This window comes from Rhincodon typus, chromosome 13 (assembly GCF_021869965.1).
Source record: "Rhincodon typus isolate 14 chromosome 13, sRhiTyp1.1, whole genome shotgun sequence".
Taxonomy (NCBI): Eukaryota; Metazoa; Chordata; class Chondrichthyes; order Orectolobiformes; family Rhincodontidae; genus Rhincodon; species Rhincodon typus.
The window spans coordinates 15,672,087-15,692,249 of NC_063344.1; the positions used below are offsets into that span (position 1 = coordinate 15,672,087).

The 20,163-nt window shown below is 40.7% G+C and overlaps 1 protein-coding gene and 1 non-coding gene across 2 annotated transcripts in view; one reads left to right on the forward strand and one right to left on the reverse strand.

Moving 5' to 3' along the window:
- Nucleotides 1-20,163, forward strand: part of prkci (protein kinase C, iota) — a 101,862-nt gene that overhangs the window by 52,627 nt on the left and 29,072 nt on the right. Inside the window, exons 4-11 of the mRNA XM_048604270.1 lie at nucleotides 2,204-2,335; nucleotides 6,078-6,122; nucleotides 6,245-6,290; nucleotides 11,304-11,362; nucleotides 12,634-12,810; nucleotides 16,072-16,169; nucleotides 17,691-17,777; nucleotides 18,802-18,937. Coding sequence (XP_048460227.1) covers nucleotides 2,204-2,335; nucleotides 6,078-6,122; nucleotides 6,245-6,290; nucleotides 11,304-11,362; nucleotides 12,634-12,810; nucleotides 16,072-16,169; nucleotides 17,691-17,777; nucleotides 18,802-18,937 — 780 coding nt within the window. The remainder of the gene's footprint in view (nucleotides 1-2,203; nucleotides 2,336-6,077; nucleotides 6,123-6,244; nucleotides 6,291-11,303; nucleotides 11,363-12,633; nucleotides 12,811-16,071; nucleotides 16,170-17,690; nucleotides 17,778-18,801; nucleotides 18,938-20,163) is intronic.
- trnal-aag lies at nucleotides 11,817-11,898 on the reverse strand. The gene has a single exon. It is a non-coding gene; the product is annotated as a tRNA-Leu (tRNA).

Sequence of the window (20,163 nt, forward strand, 5' to 3'; positions counted from 1 at the left end):
GGCCTTTTTCTGAAGAAGGGTCTAGGCCCGAAACGTCAGCCTTCCTGCTCCTCTGATGCTGCTGCTTGGCCTGCTGTGTTCGTCCAGCTCTACACCTTGTTATCTCAGATTCTGCAGCATCTGCAGTTCCTACTATCCCTTAAGTCAATCTCTGCTGGTTCTGAGAGTTTGCTATGTGATGAAATGAGTTTGGTTTAGCAGCAGTAAATGCCAATCAAGAGCAGCCACAAACACTTGGAATCAGAATTAAAAGAACACACATAAGAACCTGGACCATATCTGATACCTCTCTCTCCTTCCTGGACCTCTCTGTATCCATCACTGGTGACCACCTTGAAACCAGCATCTATTTCAAGCCCGCTGACTCCCACAGCTACCTCCTTTCACTCACCTTCCTGTAAGAATGCGATCCCCCACTCCCAATTCCTCTGCCTCAGCCGCATCTGCTCCCAAGATGGAGTGTTCCACTCCCGAACATCCCAGATGTCCTCTTATTTCTAAGAACACAACTTCCCCCCTTTGGTGGTCGAAAATGCTCTCGACAGCATCTGTTGCGTTTCTCGCACCTCTGCCCTCACATCCCCTCCCTGCAACAAAAACAAAGACAGAATTCCCCTTGTCCTCGCATATCACCCTACTAACCTCTGTATTCAACATATCATTCTCTGCCACTTCCGTGACCTGCAATCTGTCCCCACAACCAAAGATGTATTTCCCTCCCCACCCCTATCCGCCTTCCGTAGGGACCGCTCTCTCCACGACTCCCTCATCCGCTCCACACTCGCCACTAGCCCCACCACCCTGGCACCTTTCCTGGCAACCGCAGGAAATGCTACACCTATCCCTACACCTCCCTCCATGCCTCCATCCGAGGCACCAAACAAACCTTCCACATCAGACAGGGGTTCACCTGCACATCCAGTGAATGTGGTCTGTTGCATCCGCTGCTCCCGATGTGGCCTCCTCTACATCAGTGAGATCAAGCGGAGGCTCGGAGACCGCTTTGTAGAGCACCTGCACTCTGTTTGCGACAGATGACAACACCTTCCAGTCGCGAACCATTTCAACTCTTCCCCCCGCCCCTCACTCCCTGGGCGACATGTCCATCCTGGGCCTCCTCCAATGTCGCCACCTGGAAGCTGGAGGAGCAGCACCTCCTATTCCACCTTGAGAGCCTACAACCCAATGGTCTCTTTGTGGACTTTACCAGTTTCAAAATTTCCCTATCCCCAACCTCATCCTATGACCAACGCTCCCTCTCTTCCCTGCCTCCTTGACCTGACACAACCTGTCCATCTTCTCTCCCAACTATCTGCTCCTCCCACCTCATTGACCAATCCCCACCACTGCCTACCTGCATTCACCTATCACCATCCCACCTACCTTCCCCAGCCCCACCCCTCCTCTCTCTATTTATTTCAGAGCTCCCTTCCCCCCTCCTCCATTTCTGAAGAAGGGTCCTGACTCAAAACGTCAACTTTGCTCCTCTGATGCTGACTGGCCTGCTATGCTCCTCCAGCTCCACACTGTTATCTCTGACCCCAGCATCGGCAGTTCTTACTATCTCCACAAAAGAACTAATTAGGTTCAATATGGGGCATTCTGGGAGTGGATTATTGGAGAAAATAATATTGAGACATGTCCAGGAATCAAACTTTCTGATCAAAATACAATTCTCATTGCCTTATGTGCACTTTTGTGGGCTTATATGGAGTTTCAGTTCAATACTTCCTACTAAAAGTGTCATTGTTTATATCAAAACTGCCGCAACCCACATATAGTAAATGGGCTAAGTGAGTCAACAGGTTCCAGGAAATCTTTGTGCATAATGACTCCTCTGCAAGTTGTCACTGCTGTGCACTGCCGCAATAAAGGAAATTTAGTTCGGAAAGTAGAGTGGAAGACTGAGAGCATAGAAATCACTGAGACTTCACAAAAGGGAAAATATGAGCTGATAGATGTGCTCCTCGTATGGGCTACATTTTGATTTGATACCAGGAACTCATGTAGAATGCCTTTCTGCAATGGCCTAAATTTCTAGTCTTTTAAAAATTATATACAATAGTTACCGTTACAGTTTTAGAACTTATTTTGGAGTATGTGTAATAACATTTATTGTTAGTTTAATAAAATTTGTAGCGAAAGTGTTCTGTTTGTGCTGAACATTAAACCTTCATTTGTTTTCTTGCTCTCTCTCCTTCAGCGAGCACACTGTGCGTTTTGTACTGATCGGATCTGGGGCCTAGGTCGTCAAGGCTATAAATGCATCAACTGTAAGCTTCTTGTCCATAAGAAATGTCACAAACTGGTTACAATTGAATGCGGACGTCATGCTGTAAGTCTTTCTCCATTGTTTTTAAACTCTTTGAATTTTTAACTCTGACTCTGCCTGCTTATGGAGCAGGAAATAGTACTGTTGAAAAAGTCGTATTGACAGATGTGTGTGCTGTTAAGCAGTGACAGTTTTACTTTGGAAAGAAATTTGTCAAAAATGTTAATAACGTTTGAATCTGTTATTACTAACAAGTAACTCCATTGGATTTTAACTCCAGAAAATCCAGCTCCAGTTTAAAAATAAGTTTGTTATTTATGTTAGAATTCTTAGGACTTAATTATGGAGGATATTTGCTTAAAGAAATCATCTGGATAGATAACAATATTGAGTGCTCTAAATTCCTTAGCAGAGAAAATGTTTTCTGCCTGCTTTATCAAATTATTTTGAATATCTTAAACATCTCATTTACATCATTCCTTAATTTACTATATTCAAGGAAATCCAAGTGTAGTTTATGCAATCTGCTCTCATAATTTAATGCTTTACGCTGGTATTGTTCCAAACAACCTGCTCTAAGTCCACTCCTAGGATAATATATTCTTGGAGTTGTCTTTCATCTTATTAGTTTCTCCATCATCTTTTTCTGCTCAAATTGTATCTAGTAGTTCCAATCTGTGATTTATTTTTAATTTTCCTTGGCATTAAACTTTATCCTCAATCTGTGAAGTCTGATGCAAAGTAGCTATTTAGTAAGTCTGCCATTTCCTGAGCGCTAACTACATTATCACCTGTGCCTGTGATGATGTCCTCAACATGCTGTGAGGGACAGAGAACGTCTGACAGACAAGCGCAATCCTGCCCTTACCAGCAATTGTGAAACAGGCATCTTGGCTGATATGAAAAATAAATATTATTGCAGGGTGAAAACTTGTGTTTTGATACTGCATGCAGTAGAACTTTATGTTCTCGGGAAGGCAGGTATACAAATCGAAGCAAAAATATACAAAAGATGTACAATGCCATAATTCAGAGAAATGTCAAATGCTTGTTTTATTCCTAAAGCCGAGATGCAAGTTTAAAGAAAACCTTCAAATTAAGACTTACTGATCTGACATCATGGGCAGGATTTTAGTTTCAGCACTCCTGATGTGAGTCTTGCATGATGGGAAATGAAATGTTGGAATGAAATTGTGTGTGTGTGTGTGTGTGTGTGTGTGTGTAATAAGGAGAAAGAGTGAATCCCAGTGTTAAATACAGTTTAAATAGTCTCCCAAAAAATGGTCATGCTCAGAAGGAAGAACTTTATACTTCTGAGTGCTCAAATTTTTAATTTAATTAAAATTCTGGGGCACAATGTGTTACTTAGAAGGGGATGTAGATATGTTTGGAGCTCACCAACACAGAAGGCAATGCAAGAGGACCACTCGCTATACCTCGAAAGTGTGCAGTGGGGAAAAAAATTGGCTGCGTGCATATTGAGTAGGCAGGGTGAGTGACTTGACCTGTGAGGGAGGGAGCTGCAGCACATGCTGCTTACTTCCTGGCCATCCAATAGCATTGACCCTCTCTATTATACCTCCTTGACATCTCTGCCTTTGCGCACAGAGAGTTGGGAGGTATAGAGGAGCAAAAGTTTCACTAAGGTCCAGTGCCTTGTGTATATTTTTCACTAGGCATTCAGCCCAGACCCCTCTCCGTACTGCTGTCATTACAGAAAATTCACTTTCACCTGTACCACTAAAATGTCCTCAATAGGTTTCCTTTCTCCCCCTCCCCATCGCACTTCAGTGTACTCGTTTAGAGTTGGGCTGGTGAGGGCCTGCTCTGCTGTGGATCCTGTTGGCCTTGGAGTTTTGGTAGAGTGACCCTTGGAGTGCTTGAGGGAACACTCGGATTAATTTAATTGGCACACAGTCCTCTACACACTTACCGATGAAGTCTATGACAGTAATGGTGTACTTATTTTGGTTGGCTGCTGAATTCTTGATTATGGGTCAGTCCACTGACTCCAAGCAGTCACATAGGAGCTCATCTGTTACCTCAGACCAGTACGTACGACACTCTGTACTGGATCTTCACATTTCAATTTCTGCTTGTAAGCCAGGGGAAGTAGTACAGCTTTATGGTCTGATTTTCCAAAATGTGAGTGGATGTTGGAGCAGGAGGTGGCTTTGATTGTTTATCAACGATGGTCAAGGTTGTTTGGACCTCTGATGGGACACGCGATGTGTTGCTGGTATCTTGGCAGCACATTGTTGAGGTTGGCCTGGTTAAAACACCGGCAGTGATGAGCAAGGCCCCAGGGTATTCCATCTCAAGGCTATTTGTAGCAGTGTATATTTCATCAAGTATGCCCTCCAGTTCTGCTTGGGATGTAAACTGCTGTCAGGATAGCAGAGGTGAACTTCCAAGGCAGGTAGTAGGAACAGCACTTCACCATTAGATACACCGTTTGGATGTGGCCCTTGATGGTTAACATCACAGGGTCATCTGCCTGGGCCATTGCTTCATCAGCAGAACTCTCGCGGTGAGGTGCCTACTGGGTTGTGTACACACAGTCTCTTAAGTCTACAATTCCCACTAAGGTTTCTAAATCTGGCTGGTTCTAAGTCCAAGATGTAGTTTGCTAAAGCTTCCCCTGAGGTCTGGGTACTCTTGTCTGTCGAGGTTCAAAGGGTGTTTCTTGGAAGGTTTTTGCAAGACGGAAGAGAGAAAAGGCACCAGTGGTGTGCTGTGATTTGCTGGGAGAGTGGCATGCGGATGGTACATGCCTGTTTGGAGTGATGTAGACGTCTCCACATCCCTGCTTGAGCAGTCCCAGCCTTCTCTTGTGAGCAGGTGAAGACATGCATGTTGGGCACCCCTCCACCAGTACAGGCTCATTCTACCTTGATATGGACTGTCTTCTCCATAATGAGGAAAAAGGCAGGAATGAATGAGATGACAGTGGATGGCAGAGTTATTTGTCATCGCCAGTATGAGGGCAGGGTGGTGAGATACTCCAAAAAAATTGAGGCAGTCCAGACGGCATCAGGACTAGTGGTAAGGAAGGTTGATGGGGTGAGAATGGATGAAGAAGAATGCTGCAGGCAACCATGATTGTGATGGGGCAAGTAAGAGGTGTGTGTAGTGACATTGGTAGGTTGCGATGCGGCAGAGAGAAGTGAGACGCCCTGGTGGAGCAGAGAAGGTCATGGACAGTCTTTTTATTTTGCTGGCTGTTCCTCTGCATCCTGGACACAGCACTGACCTGGGTGGCAATCTCAGACCAGGCTGGCAAGGTCTCTGATGGCACTATTCTTCTATCAGTCCTCCAAGAAGAGGACATCTCTTCAGTGCACCATCCTGTCCACCAGGATTCTAGATTGCTGTCTGAGAAGCATGATGCCATTCCATTTTCCCCTTCTGTGGCATGTTCTGTCTGTCAACGAGCAAAGAAGCTTTAAAATGCCATGTCTGGGTGCATAGTGGCGCTTTACAAATGACATGGATGCAAGGGATGCCAATCTTTGGGCAGACACCTGTTGAGTGACGAGTTGCTTTGGGAACTGCAAAGAGGTAAGATGGGGCAGACATCAGTTGCCAGCATTGTGATGAGGGCATGGTAGGCAATTATTGAGGTAAGTCTGGAATGATGGAGCAAGAAAATGCATGAGGCATGATGGCATAAGACATGACGCAACTTGGGCTTATCCAAATAAAAATTATCCCCTATTGACAACACTTGTGCCATGTTTAAAATTTGGTTCCTCCTTAAAAAGGGAATATTTGTGAAATGTACATTGACTGTTTTGTTTTACAGATCAGCGCACATCCTACTCATTATCCTTGGGGAAGTAGTGATCAGGTATGAGTGTGATTCTGGGTCAGTTTGATGATATTACTAAATTATCATCTTGCATTTTAATTGCTGTTTAACTTCGCATATTGTTTCACAGCTGAAAATCTTAATGTTGTGCTTTGGTTTAGGAGCATATGATTCCAGGTGCTGACAATGCAGAAAATATTGCACCAGGTAAGGGGCGAGTCTTTCTTTAACATTAATATTTTAGATGTTTTAACTTGCTGCCAAGCATCTGTGGCCTTTTGAATTCAGTGGGCAGAACAGATAGAAATACTGATCAGAAGGAACTTTTCCTGAGAGTCACTTGCTGTCTTCAACTTTCTCCCCTCTTTCATGAAAGCTTACAATGGGTCATAGAAGACATGTTCAGTATCTCCTCCTAAGATCATTTTATTAGACAGAAAAGTAAGTCGTAGGGTGCTTGATGATTCAGGCGCTTTGTCAATGAGCTGAATCCTATTCCATCTTGACATCCATACTTTGCAGCATGAGTAATTACATAACAGTTGGGAGCAGAAAATCTGAATGGATTTCTCCTTCTACGTCATTCTTCCTTCTCTTCACAAAGCCCAATGTTGGTGTAGCTAACTCAGTGTAAATTATACTGAATCTGCAAGTTTCCTGATATACAGAATTCAACACTGCATTAGGCATTGTATTTCTGGCAAGCACCATTGTCATGATCATTAATGCCAGTTTTTGCAGAAGATGGGAAGTACAGAATGTAAAGAAATTAAAAGTATGTTGAATGTGTGAAAGAGCTCCATCTGTCTGTATGCCACTTGCCCCACTGGCTTTCTTCTGCTCTCTGTTTCTGCATCAAGGTCCAACCCATTCACCGTAATACATATAATAGATAGAGTACCATTGCAAAAACAATACATAGGCCATGGCCTAGTGCTGTTGTTGCTAGCTAATTAATCTAGACACTCAGGTAGTGTCCTGGGAACCTGGATTCAAATCCTGCCATGGAAGATGGTGAAATTTGAATTCAATAAAAATCTGGAATTAAGTGTCTAAGAATAACTGTTAAACTGTGGCTGATTGTTGGAAAAACCCATCTGATTCACTTCAGGGAAGGAAATATCCTGTCCTTATCCGGTCTAGCCTACATGTGACTTCAGACTCTGCTGTCAGGTTGATTCTTAACTGCTGTCTGATCCAGTTAGGGATGGACAATAAATGTTGGCCCAGCCAGTGACACATGAATGAATCAAAGAAACACTGTAGTGGAGAAGGAAGAAATTGATTGAATATTTGAAAACTAGAAAATAAAAAATGTAGAGAAATGTAATCAATTTGGTCATGCAGGAGGCTTGATGGGCCAAATGGCCTCTTATGCTTGCTTAATGGAGGCATGGGGATCTGCTGATCAGTATTCTCTTTGACCGATAATCCTCTGAGTTTGAATGTGTGATTATCTATGAAGGGTCAACTTGTTCAATCGCAGATATTGCATGCATAATCAGTCTTTTGGGTTTGTTGTAAAATCAGTACAATATACGGCCGTTTGAACCTATTTTTTAAAAAAAAATCTGATAAATTGGGCACTGGCAACAGGAATTCAGAAGAGTAATAGTCAGTGAGAATTGTGTGTGGAGGAAGTTTTAATAGCTTGAATAGAGTATCATCTAAAAATATATTAAATTAGACAGTACGGGGAGATATTGGAGTTGAGTGAGCACTGTTTAAGCGTTTACAGTGAAAACAGAAATTGCTGTAGAAACTCAGCGGGCCTGGAGGCATCTGTGGAGAGAAAGCAGATTTGACATTTTGTGTCCAGTGATCTTCCTTTAAAACTTTTTGTTTTTATCCTGTTGAGAGGTCAAGGGATTGGGGATCATTTATTAACATGGATTGATGATGACCAACAGATTTTTTGAAAAACAATGATTGGAATAAATGGGTTATTTTCAAGATGTTGAGGTGTAGTAAAGTCTCATAAGGACTAGTGTTTGGGCCTCAGCATTTACAGTTTTACCTCCGATATGAATGAGGTGATAAAGTACGGTGTAACTAAGTTGGATGCAAAGTTAAGTGAGAAAGCAAGGGAATAAAAAGAGACTGCTAAAGCAAAAAAGGGGGTTTATTGATTGGATAAGAAAGTATTAAATGGCATAATATGTTGGAAGAATGTAAGTATAGCTACTTTTTAGATGATAGACCTTTTAAATGACCCTTGTGCACCAGTCCCAAAATTAATTTAAGGATGCAATTTAAAAGGGCAATGTATGTTAGCCTTCATTGCAATGGATTAGAGTACAAGAGTGGAGAAGTCTCATGACATTTTCATTGTCCTTCAGTGAGACCACATCTGGTTACTGGGGATATTTTCGATCACATTATCTAAAGAAGGCTACACTTGTTTGATAGTGGAAGGGAGGAGCTGGGATTGGGTTGAAGTTAAAACTGCAATCAAACCAGCCATAATATTATGAATGACGAGCAGGCTTGAGTGGCCAAATATTCTGATTCCTTGTGTTCTTTGAGAACTAATAAGAATAGATATTGAGAGTCTCTAGAATTAGAGATCATGTGGGGTTCAGTCAGTTATTGAGATGAGGAACAGCACTTTAACTTGGGATTCTGAATTTTAGGAACTCATTCCTCCAGAGAGCTGTAAATATTCCGGCAATGAGTATATCCGAAACTCAGACTTTTGGATACTAGAAGAAATGAGCGATATAGAATACTGATGTAAAAGATCAGAAGCTAATATGGAAGATATTAGAAGAGTGTTGGAGCTGACTTGAGAAGCTCTACAGCCAACTTGTTCACTGTCTTGTTCTCTAGCGATGTATCTCTTGGAAGTGAACCAATTAGTGATGTAATAAAAGATCGCTGATTTGGTATTTGTAAACTACACCATGAAGAGAATGGTCATACTTAAAGGACAGGTTTATTTTTTCATTAGATGTTAATCAATTTGTAATTCTGCTAATGAATATTATTGGAGTTACTGCATTGGAGTGGTGAGTTATGTGTACATTTTGTAGAAAACAATATTATGTGCCAAGTATATAGAAAAATGTAGGAATTAGTTCAGAACAAATAAAATTGTGACTCGAATTCAGTCACCGAGCATATAAATACGCCCTTTGGCTCATTATGTCTATGCTGCCCAACAAACCTCAAACTACATTAATCCCATTTTCCTGCACATGGTCCATAATCTATTCTGCCCTGTCCATGTAGGTGCTTCTGAAATGTTGCGAGTGTACCTGCCTCCACTACACGCTCGGGCAGCAATATTTCTGCCACCCTCCAGGCAAAAAAAATTGTCATACCCCCTCTAAACCACCTATTCCTCACCTTAAACTAATGTCTGCTGGTTTTAGACATGTCTGCCTTGGGAAGAGTCTCACGGTCTACCATGTCAATGCCTCTCATAATTTTGTGCACCTCAATTGGATCCACTTTCAGCCTCCTCTGCTCCAAGGAAAAGAAACCTAGTCTGTCAAGTCTCTCCTCATAACTGGGACTTTCCATCCCAAGCAACATCCTGGTGGATTTCCTTTGCACCCCCTGCCGTGCAGCCATGTCCTTCAGATAGTGTGCTGACCAGAACTGCACATAGTCTTCCATCTGTGGCCCAACCAATGTTTTATAGAGTTGTAACAAGACTTCCTCGCTCTATTCTACATTTGGCTAATGAAAGCAAGCATCCTGTTTGCCTCCTTTACCACCCTGTCTGTCTCTTGCTGACATCTTCTGGGATCAATGGACTTGCATACCAAGGTCCCTTTGTTCCTCAGTACTCTGTAGGACCTACCATTCATTCTATATATCCTCCCCTTATACTTCCCAATATGTATCACCTCTCACTTATTGGGATTAAATTACACCTGCCATTACCTGCTGATCAATATCAGACTCTACCCTAAGACCATCCTCCTCACTATGAACAACACCCAATTTTTGTCATCTGCAAATTTGCTAATTATATCTATTACATTTAATCAAAGTCATTAATGTACATAACAGACAGCAAAGGTCCCAGCACTGATCCCTGTGGTGCAATGCTGGTCACAGGCTTCCAATCATAAAAGTAACCCTCTACAATCATCCTTTGCCTCGTGTATGCAAGCCAGTTTTGGATCCAGTTTGCCAACTTACCTTGGATGCCATTGGCTCTTAGCTTTTAGACCAGCCTTCCACGTGGGATCATGTCAAAGGCCTTACTGACGTCCATTTAAACAACATCAACTGCAATGCCGACATCAAGTAAACCTTTCAAAAAACAGTTAAGTTTGTCAGGCAGGATGTTCCTCCAGCATATTTGTGCTGACTATTCCTGATCAATCCCTGTCTTTGCAAGTATTGATTAAACCTGTCCCTCAGAATTTCTTTCAATAAGTTACGCACCACTGACATCAGACCAACTGGTCTGTAATTACTTGGCCCGTCCCTGCTGTTCTTCTTGAACAAAGGAACCACGTTTGCTATCCTCCAGTCATCTGGCACTTCGCCAGTGAAGTATTAAACGTTCTGGCCAGGGCCCCAGCAATCTCCTGCCTTGCTTCCCAAAGCAGCCTAGGATACATTTCATCAGTCCTCGGGATTTTCGCACCATTAAAACATCTAATGCCTCCTCCTTCAGATATTTTTAAAAGAGCACGGGCTTCCCATTGTTTAAAAACTTTTTTTTGTTATGTAGAAATATATTACAACTGTTTGCATGTCTTCAACCTTCATGATTGAGATAAACCACACTACTTTTAGTGTTTTCTATCCTTCAAGCGTGCTTCTTATTCATGATTCACTTAATTTCTTCATGTGCTGAGATTGTGAATTTTTACTGTTCTTTCGGTGGTGATCAATGCCTTACGAATGGATTTTTATAAAATTCATTATTTCAAGAAAAAGGTTTCATTTTTTAACAAATTTCTTTTTCCCAGGATCACCATTTTGGTGGTCTTCTCTGCTAATTGTGATTGAAATCATCTTTTATTCTACCACATTAAATTGCCAACTCTGTACAGCAGGCAAATAATGTTTGTAAGATGATGTCGCAATAAACAGTGGAGACTTTTTTAAAAATAAATCCTCCTTGGGATTTGGTAAAAAAAATTCCTAATTTTGAGCAATCTCTGCAATAAGTAATTAAATACTAATAAGGTGTGAAGATCTATTTTTCCATCAGTTTAATGCCTTATAAAGAATATATCTCTATGCTCCTTGCAGTTATTCCGTACAAATCTTCCAGCCAAGAAAACCTGGACCATGTTGGTGAGGAAAAAGAGGTACAAAACAAAAATCTGTTTGTGTTGGTTGTTAACATTCTAAAATACAATATTAAGGTCTGCGGCCTTGTTAAGGAAGGAGACTAAAGTTTCCTTTGCAATGTTTTGAATAGGTCTGAATATGACAGGGGAGTGATGGGACTCATGACATGGTTGCACAGAAAGATGGCTGGTGTTCAAGATCATTTTTGCTGCATCTATTCTAAATTTTTATAAACTATTTTTCATTAACCCCCAAGTGGAGGAATGCAGTGCAGTTATTGAACATAGAACAGTACAGCACAGTACAGGCCCTTCGGCCCACGATGTTGTGCCAACCAATTATCCAACTAAGATCAAACTACCCTCCATACGCTACGTTATTCTATCATCCATGTGCTGCTGTATGTTGTAGAAACAAGCACTGGTGGCTTGTAGTTAGGGTAAGGTGCTAACACCAATCCACAAACACAAATGGCAGCGGTGGGATTTGAACCCACGCCTCCGTAGAGGCTGGAGCCTTAAACCAGTGCTTTAGACCGCTCAGCCATGCTACCCATTATTGATATCAAAAAATTACTGAAAATGACTTAAGGTTAAAGGAAAGATTTTTAGTGCTCACTATTGAGGCATTTTGACAGAAGATAGAATCATAGACAGTTTTCATTCAATATACCTACCAGTTCTATAGATATATGCAAAACTCTCTCACTGTTATGAATTGGATTCAGATGCACTTTCTGACAGTCCATCCTAACCCTGATCACATCAGCTTGCTATATCTAATAAAGGTTTCCACATGTCTGTTACTCTATTGACATTGATGTTAATCTTATAAACAAAATCCTTTACAATTTTGAGCACCTGGACCAAATATTGTTTTCTCTTCTGCTGTAAGGAGAATAACCCACTTTTTTCAGTCTCTCAACACAGCTGAAATAGTTTGGATGAAACTGTTTCCACTGGCAGGTGGTTAGTAATTGGAGGCCATAGATCCTACAACAGTTCAGCACAAGAGCTGGACCTTCAGTGCATCATTTCTGCACCAACCATGATGCCATTCTAAACTAATTCCATCTGCTTGCACATCATCCATGCCCCTGCCTGTTTATGTGTCTGTAAAAATGCCTGTTAAACGTTGGGGAGGGCTGTAGTGATCAGTGCAAATTTGCAAATATGAGGTTGTCTGCAGTGTTGGCTCTTGAATTGACCAGCTGCCTTCAACTTAATCAGATCTGATCCATTTTGATGCATTTTAATCTCATCTGATATTGGCATGTTTTTCTGAACAGGCCATGAGCAGCAGGGAAAGTGGAAAAGTTCCCACGAGTTTAGGTGTTCCAGATTTCGATCTAATCCGTGTCATCGGAAGAGGTAGCTACGCTAAAGTCCTCCTCGTTCGACTGAAAAAGACAGAGCGCATTTATGCAATGAAAGTTGTGAAGAAGGAACTGGTTAATGATGATGAGGTGAGAAACATTTAATCACATTGCAGTTGTTAGATTTTGAAATTATAAAAATTGTAGATGTAGGAAGTGATGATGTTTTGGAAGCTGAATCTTAAGATAACTTTTAGTGGAAATTTTAAAAATCTTTGTGCAAGAAATTTTAGGAAGTTCAGTTACTTGAGAATGCCATAGAAGCATGGAAAGATCTTTTGCACCTCTCTTGGATTCAGTTTTGGAGAAAGATGAAAATGAGCAAGGAAATTGTGGCTACATACTCAGTACACACCTGCAAAGCAGAAAAGATTGTCTGTCTTGATAACGTTTTAGCCATGGGAGATTTTTCATACAGATTTCTTGTACTGAGATTCACTAATTTTGTACTATTTCCTTTAATTATGGTTTGGAAGGAATCCAATTTTTCTACTGGCCTTCAAGCTGTTTTCATTTTGGCATGGAATCTTAACATTGTAGTTCTTTTGACCACATGACATTGACTACAAAGTAAGTTAAACTTACTGTCAATAGGTGTGATGCTGGAAGAGCACAGCAGACCAGACAGGATCAGAGGAGCAGGAAAGTCGATGTTTCAGACTTCACATCAATGGATTCTGGCTTCTGGCTTCCGGCATCTGCAGTCCGATTGTCTCCAAGTTAAACTTACTGCACAGCTTGCTATAGGAATGACTTTTAGATTTTCATTTTAAAAGTAAATTTCTCTTTCCTGCTGTGGTTTAAATTGGTTGGAGGTATAGAATATGCAGTTCCTGTTGTAAATTGGCTAATTTAATCTAGACTTTGTTGGGAGGAACTACTGTACCATTAACTTGCACTGTTTGTTGATGGCTTCCTTGAATCCATTCTTATCCAAATCCTTAACTAGCTATTTATGCAGACATCTTCCCTATTTGAAATCAACATAAAGTATCGCAGTATAATGTGGCAATATGAAAAGATCTGATCAATTTGATTGTTTATGTAGCAGTTAAGCAATCAGCACAGTCTGTTAATCTGCTGTTTTGTAATTCAGAAAATGTTAGCTTAATTTGAAATAAGGGATTGTATCCATCTAGGAGGGAGGCAAGGGAGAAAATTGCTGGGGCGTTGAGGGAAATCTTCACTGGCTACAGGGGAGGTCCCAAAGGATTGGAGAATAGCCAATGTTATTCCTTTGTTTAAGAAGGGTGGCAAGGATAATCCAGCTAATTACAGGCCAGTGAGCCTTACGTCAGTGGTAGGGAAATTATTGGAGAGGATTCTTCAAGACAGGATTTACTTCCACCTGGAAATCAATGGGCGTATTAGCGAGAGGCAACATGGTTTTGTGAAGGGGAGGTCGTATCTCACTAACTTGGTTGAGTTTTTTGAGGAAGTGATGAAGATGATTGATGAGGGCAGGGCAGTGGATGTTGTCTACGTGGACTTCAGTAAGGCCTTTGACAAGGTCCCTCATAGCAGGCTCATACAGAAGGTAAAGTCGCATGGGTCAGAGGTGAGCTTGCAAGATGGATAAAATACTGGCTTGGTCATAGACAGAGGGAAGCAGTGGAAGGGTGTGTTTCTGAATGGAGGGCTGTGACTAGTAGCGTTCCTCAGGGATCAGTGTTGGGAGCTTTGCTGTTTATAATATATATATAAATGATTTGGAGGAGAATGTAACTGGTCTGATTAGTGAGTTTGTCAATGACACAAAGGTTGGTGGAATTGCGGATAGTGATGAGCACCATCAAAGGATACAGCTGGATATAGATCGGTAGGTGACTTGGGCAGAGAGATGGTAGATGAAGTTTAAACCTGAAAAATGTGAAGTAATGCATTTTGGAAGGTCTAATCCAGATAGAATATATACAGTAAATGGCAGAGCCCTTAAGAGTACTCAGAGGCAGAGGGATTTGGGTGTACAGGTACGCAGGTCACTGAAAGTGGCAACGCAGGTGGAAAAGTGAGTCAACAAGGCATATGGCATGCTTGCCTTCCTCGGCCGGGGCATTGAGTTTAAAAATTGGCAGGTAATGTTGCAGCTTTATAGAACCTTAGTTAGGCCACATTTGGAATATTGTGTTCAATTCTGGTTGCCACACTGCCAGAAGGATGTGGTGGCTTTGGAGAGGGTACAGAAAAAATTTACCAGGATGTTGCCTGGTAAGGAGGGCATTAGCTGTGAGGAGAGGTTGGAGAAACTTGGGTTGTTCTCACTGGAATGATGGAGGTTGAGGAGTGACTTTATAGAGGCCTACAAGATTATGAAGGGCATGGACAGACTGGACAGTCAGAAGCTTTTTCCCAGGATGGAAGAGTTAGTTACCAGGGGCCATGAGTTTAAGGTGTGAGGGGTAAGGTTTAAAGGTGATGTATGAGGCAACTTTTTTACACAGATGGTGGTGGGAGCCTGGAACTCGCTGCCGGGGAGGTAATGGAAGCAGATATTATAGTGACTCCTAAAAGGCATCTTGACAAATATATGAATAGGATGGGAATAGAGGGACACGATCCCCGGAAGGGTAGGGGGTTTTAGTTGTGACGGGTAGTGTGTCTGTGCAGGCTTGGAGGGTCGAAGGGCTTGTTCCTGTACTGTAATTTTCTTTGTTCTTTGCTCTTTTTGTTCTAGGGTGGTAATTACTTGTAAGTGAGATTTAACTTTTAACAGATGCATTGCGAAACATTCTGTCTTGATGTACAAAGTTGAACGTGGTTACATGAATATTGGAAAAAAAGTCTTTCAAGGGGTGTTAAGAGTTTCAGAGAAAACGTGGAGAGCATTTGCTATTACTTTTGAAACAAAGTTTTTAACTTGTTTGTCTGTAGAACTCTGTTTGCAAGCATGATCCTGTGGCAGTAATCACATGCCTAATCTTGGGTTTATGCTGGAGGTGGAGAATGGTTTCTGGCAAATGTGTCATAAGTTAGAAATAATTATTTTGCATAAACGTTTAAATAAATGAAAGTATTTGTTTAGAGATATCTTGTAGTGATGGCTTTACCATGTTCACCTTGTTGGATATTATTAATTTATGGCCAGTTCTTTTTGTATTTGATTTTATACTGTATTTTTTAGGGGTTTTAAGTTAATTGTACTTTGTGTAATTCTTGTGATTTGATGTTTGCATATGAGTGCTTCAATACATTTAATTTTAGCATGGTAAACAAATAACTTTTGATTCCTTTAACTCTGCAGTAACTCAGTTTTTCGAGGAAAGAGGCAAAAGTTGTGAAAACTTGGTAGAAGTAAAATATGAATTCTGTCTGATTTAAAGTTTTTTATTAATTTTTTTTGCATTTTGACAGGATATCGATTGGGTACAGACAGAAAAGCACGTGTTTGAACAGGCATCGAATCATCCTTTCCTTGTAGGACTGCACTCCTGCTTCCAGACCGAGAGCAGGTGGGATGAGTTTCCAAATGCTGTGTCCTGTTAATGTTGCAATATGTAATGAGATCACAATCAATCTTTGTATATGTGCCTTACTAAGGAAAGCTGGTAAATTAAAGATTCTTGTCACTATTTACTGTAGTTTGGATTGGTGATGTGTACAATAGGTTTTTGAGATCGGTGAAGCATTATTGACATTTTACATAGAATTTCTTTGTAGTAAGTAATAGCAGAAATAAATTTACACTGCTGACTTTGACCTTTCCTGTTAACTTATTCCATAAATTTATTACCCTATTATTATTATTTATTATTATTATTTATTACATGGAACACATCATCTATGGTAGCTTCTGTGACTCGTATAATAACTAGTCTGTTCTCATATAATCCAGCATGGTTGAAGTCCATACTTTGGGAAGAAACTGATCATCTGAGTTGTTGCTTCTAAGCAGTACGGATCAGTGTGGATACTAACCATATTTGAAGACCCTTTTAAAGATTTATTTTCCAAGATGCTGAATTGTACTAAGTTAAGTTACACTAGAAGAGACAGCATAATTGACAGCATAGTTTTGTTTTTAACAAGCAAAGGAAAAAGTCTTCCTGTGGAACCTGGACTATTTGTGCCTATAGGGGTGCTAGTTCCAGATTTTCTCAAGTAGCTGTCATGCTTCAAGGGTGATGTTGAAACAAAGGAGGGAACCTTGAATTGCTGTCTAAAGGCAGACAACTTTATCAGTTACTTTGAGATGGGGGAGAGTTTCCTGATTATTGTTGGAAAATGTACCCATGGGCATGTCTCGTGAGGGCAATATTATATTTGGCTGTGATTATCAAGTATACAATTACTTGGCATCGGACTCTGAAATGGCCATTTGCAGAAGGTGCCAAGAGCTGGCTGACACTTTTGGATGCATTCCTCGGCATGTTTGTTTTGTTTGAGCAGAGAAAAGTACTGGGATGGACTTTGATGTTTTTTTAGAAAAGTGTTTTAAGTTGTGGTACCACTTTATTCCTATGTGGACGTCTTTTCTTGCTCTTTGTTTGCTATGTAGGCAAGAGAATATGCAAATGATTTATCTACTGCTGAATCATCTGCCGACAGCAGTAATAGCTGTCAAATAATTCCCAGCCCCAGTGTTTCTTCCTTTCATGAATTTAGCTATTTATATTGGCTTGGTTTGTCAATAAAAGAAGCTCTGATGATGAGGGATTTTCTTTTCAAGTGGTCTTGGTGCCAAGATTACTACTGTCTCTACTGTTGCAGTGTGAAAAAAATTGCAGGAATGACTTCACGCAAATTTCAAGCCTTTCGGTGAATACTTTAATGAATTGATTTTCAAATTCCTTTCAACTTCCATTAACCTCACTGCAGTTTTGAATCCTTAAATAAATAATAATGATAATCAGTTCCTTCCAGGTTCTTCTCGAAGAAGCATCTCTTTAGAAATTCTCAAATTGAAGGTTTTGTCCATTTAGTGAATAAAACGTCTGGCTTTTTAATGGCTAATTTAAATTTATTGGTTGCAGGCTATTTTTCGTCATAGAATATGTGAATGGTGGAGATTTGATGTTTCATATGCAGAGACAACGGAAACTTCCAGAGGAGCATGCCAGGTTAGAGAAATTGGGCTTCTACTTGTTTTAGAAATAGCGAAATCTGAAAATTGGGGATGCCAAAGGAACTTGTATCACGTGTCTTTACGTGCAGAGGTTCTTCAAGATGTATATCTGGTTGAGTCAGAAAGCCTGAGATCATCTGTATCTCTTGCAGTCTTCCTCCTTTTCTTTGCTGTTACTTGGCACCCCATTGCTGGAATTGTTTCTCTAGTCCCTGTGCCCCATTACTGTACTGTCCAGCTGTCCTGCCTGATCTTACCTTGACCTCTTCCAAGTTTTTACCTGGCATACATGGTGACAGGAAAACTGCTCTGGCAATGAACCAGACCCATATGGGAGTTCAGTGCCAGAAATGAAATTATCTGCTGGTGAAAAAATGATTTCCATTACACTTGTTTCTTTCCTTTCATTTCAGCCTATTACTTAACTGTGTGTCGTATTTTTATGTTTTAAATGGACCTGATGCATTGTGGTATTTCTGCATTTGTAGTGTTCGTCGTTTCAAAATGCAGCTTGTATCTATTACAGGAAAAGCAATTTGTGTTTTGCAGATGTTGTTTTCTGGAACCAGCTGTTTGACCAAGTGCCACTGTATTCCAGTTATAAACTGAGAGTTCAAGAGAGCACTAGGGCCTTTTTAACTAACAGATCAAATTGATATCCAAAATACCGAAGTTGAAAAGCATATGACTGGTGATCAGGCAAATCAAGAATTAGTAGTTACTTGAAATTGAGTAGGTTGTTAAAAACAAAAGATCCAGAGATTGTTGGAGATGTGAAGACAATGAACTTATTACTAGATTTGAGGTTCAGGGAAAGAATAAATGGAACATGGTATTGATTTGACACACTGAAGGAAGACAGAAGACAGTGTCACCATCAAGCAGTGTTGTTCTTCCCATTAGTTTACAAAAATACAAGATAGATAAATGTATCTGATTTCTGTTTCTTAGTAGATGTGTTTTTATCTTGTTCACTCTGTTTTTACAAGGGATTGAATTTTTTTTTTCATTTGAGACAGATTTTATTCTTCAGAAATCAGTCTGGCCTTAAACTATCTTCATGAACATGGGATCATTTACCGAGATTTGAAACTAGATAATGTCTTGCTGGACTCTGAAGGGCATATTAAATTAACAGACTATGGAATGTGTAAGGTAAGTTGACATTGATGTAAAAGCTGGCTTTAATAGTCCTAGACATTGCTGATCTTACATCTCAGGTACCATATTTAGTTTGATCACTTTACTTATCATACCTGGATTGGAAACAGTCAGATAATGTTCAGGAAGCTGATACCTGAGATGAAGTGTTTGTCTTACAAGGAAAGACTGTGCAGGTTGCGCCTGTCCTTGCTGGACTACAGAGGAATGAGATGTGATCTTACTGAAATGTACAATATTCTAAGGAGCCTTGAAACGGTGGATGGGAGAAGATGTTTTCCCTTATGGGGATGTAGTTCCAAAATAAGTGCCTTCCATTTAAGACCTAGACATGGAGGAATTTCTCCTCTCGGAGAATCATTACTGTTTGGAATTTTCTTTCACAGCGAGCAGAACAGTGCAGAAATTGAATGTATTCAAGGGCTGTGTTGTAGAGTTTTGACAAGGGAGCAGCCAGGAAAGTGGAGTTGAAACCACAGTCGGATCATTAGTGATCTTATTGATGTTTTCCAGTCGACCTGCTCAGAGATGCTATTGCACACCTCTGCAGCAGATGGAACCTGTACCCCCACACCACCTTGTCCAGAGATAGGCACCACTGTCATAGTCTTTTTTTATTATTCATTAACGGGATGAGGGCATTGCTGGCTAGACAGTATTTATTGCCCATCTCTAATTACCCAGAGGGCAGTTAAGAGTTAACCACTTTACTGTGGGTCTGGAGTCACATATAGGCCAGACCAGGTAAGGATGGCAGTTTCCTTCCCTAAAGGACATTAGTGAACCAGATGGGTTTTTCCCGACAATTGGCAGTGGATTCAAGGTCATCATTAGATTCTTAATTCCAGATATTTTATTGAATTCAAATTCCACCATTGGCTGTGGCGGGATTTCAACTGGGTCCCCAGAACGTTCTGGGTGTCTAGATTAACAGTCCAGCAATAATACCACTAGGCCATCGCCTCCCCCTCACTGAATTGCAGAGAAGGCTCAGGGACCAAATGGCCATTAATTTGAGGCTACTTGACCTATTTGGGCATATTCTTCTGTTTTTTTTAAGGTCTGGTCATTTTTGTGGGGCACTATTCAGTGTGCATATTTAATCTTGGGAAATTAGTGGGTTTTGCTATTTTTGTAGTTGTTCTAGAAATGTGACTGTTGCTGGCAAATTAAGTATTCTTTATCCATTCATAATTACCTGAGAAGATGATGGTGATCTA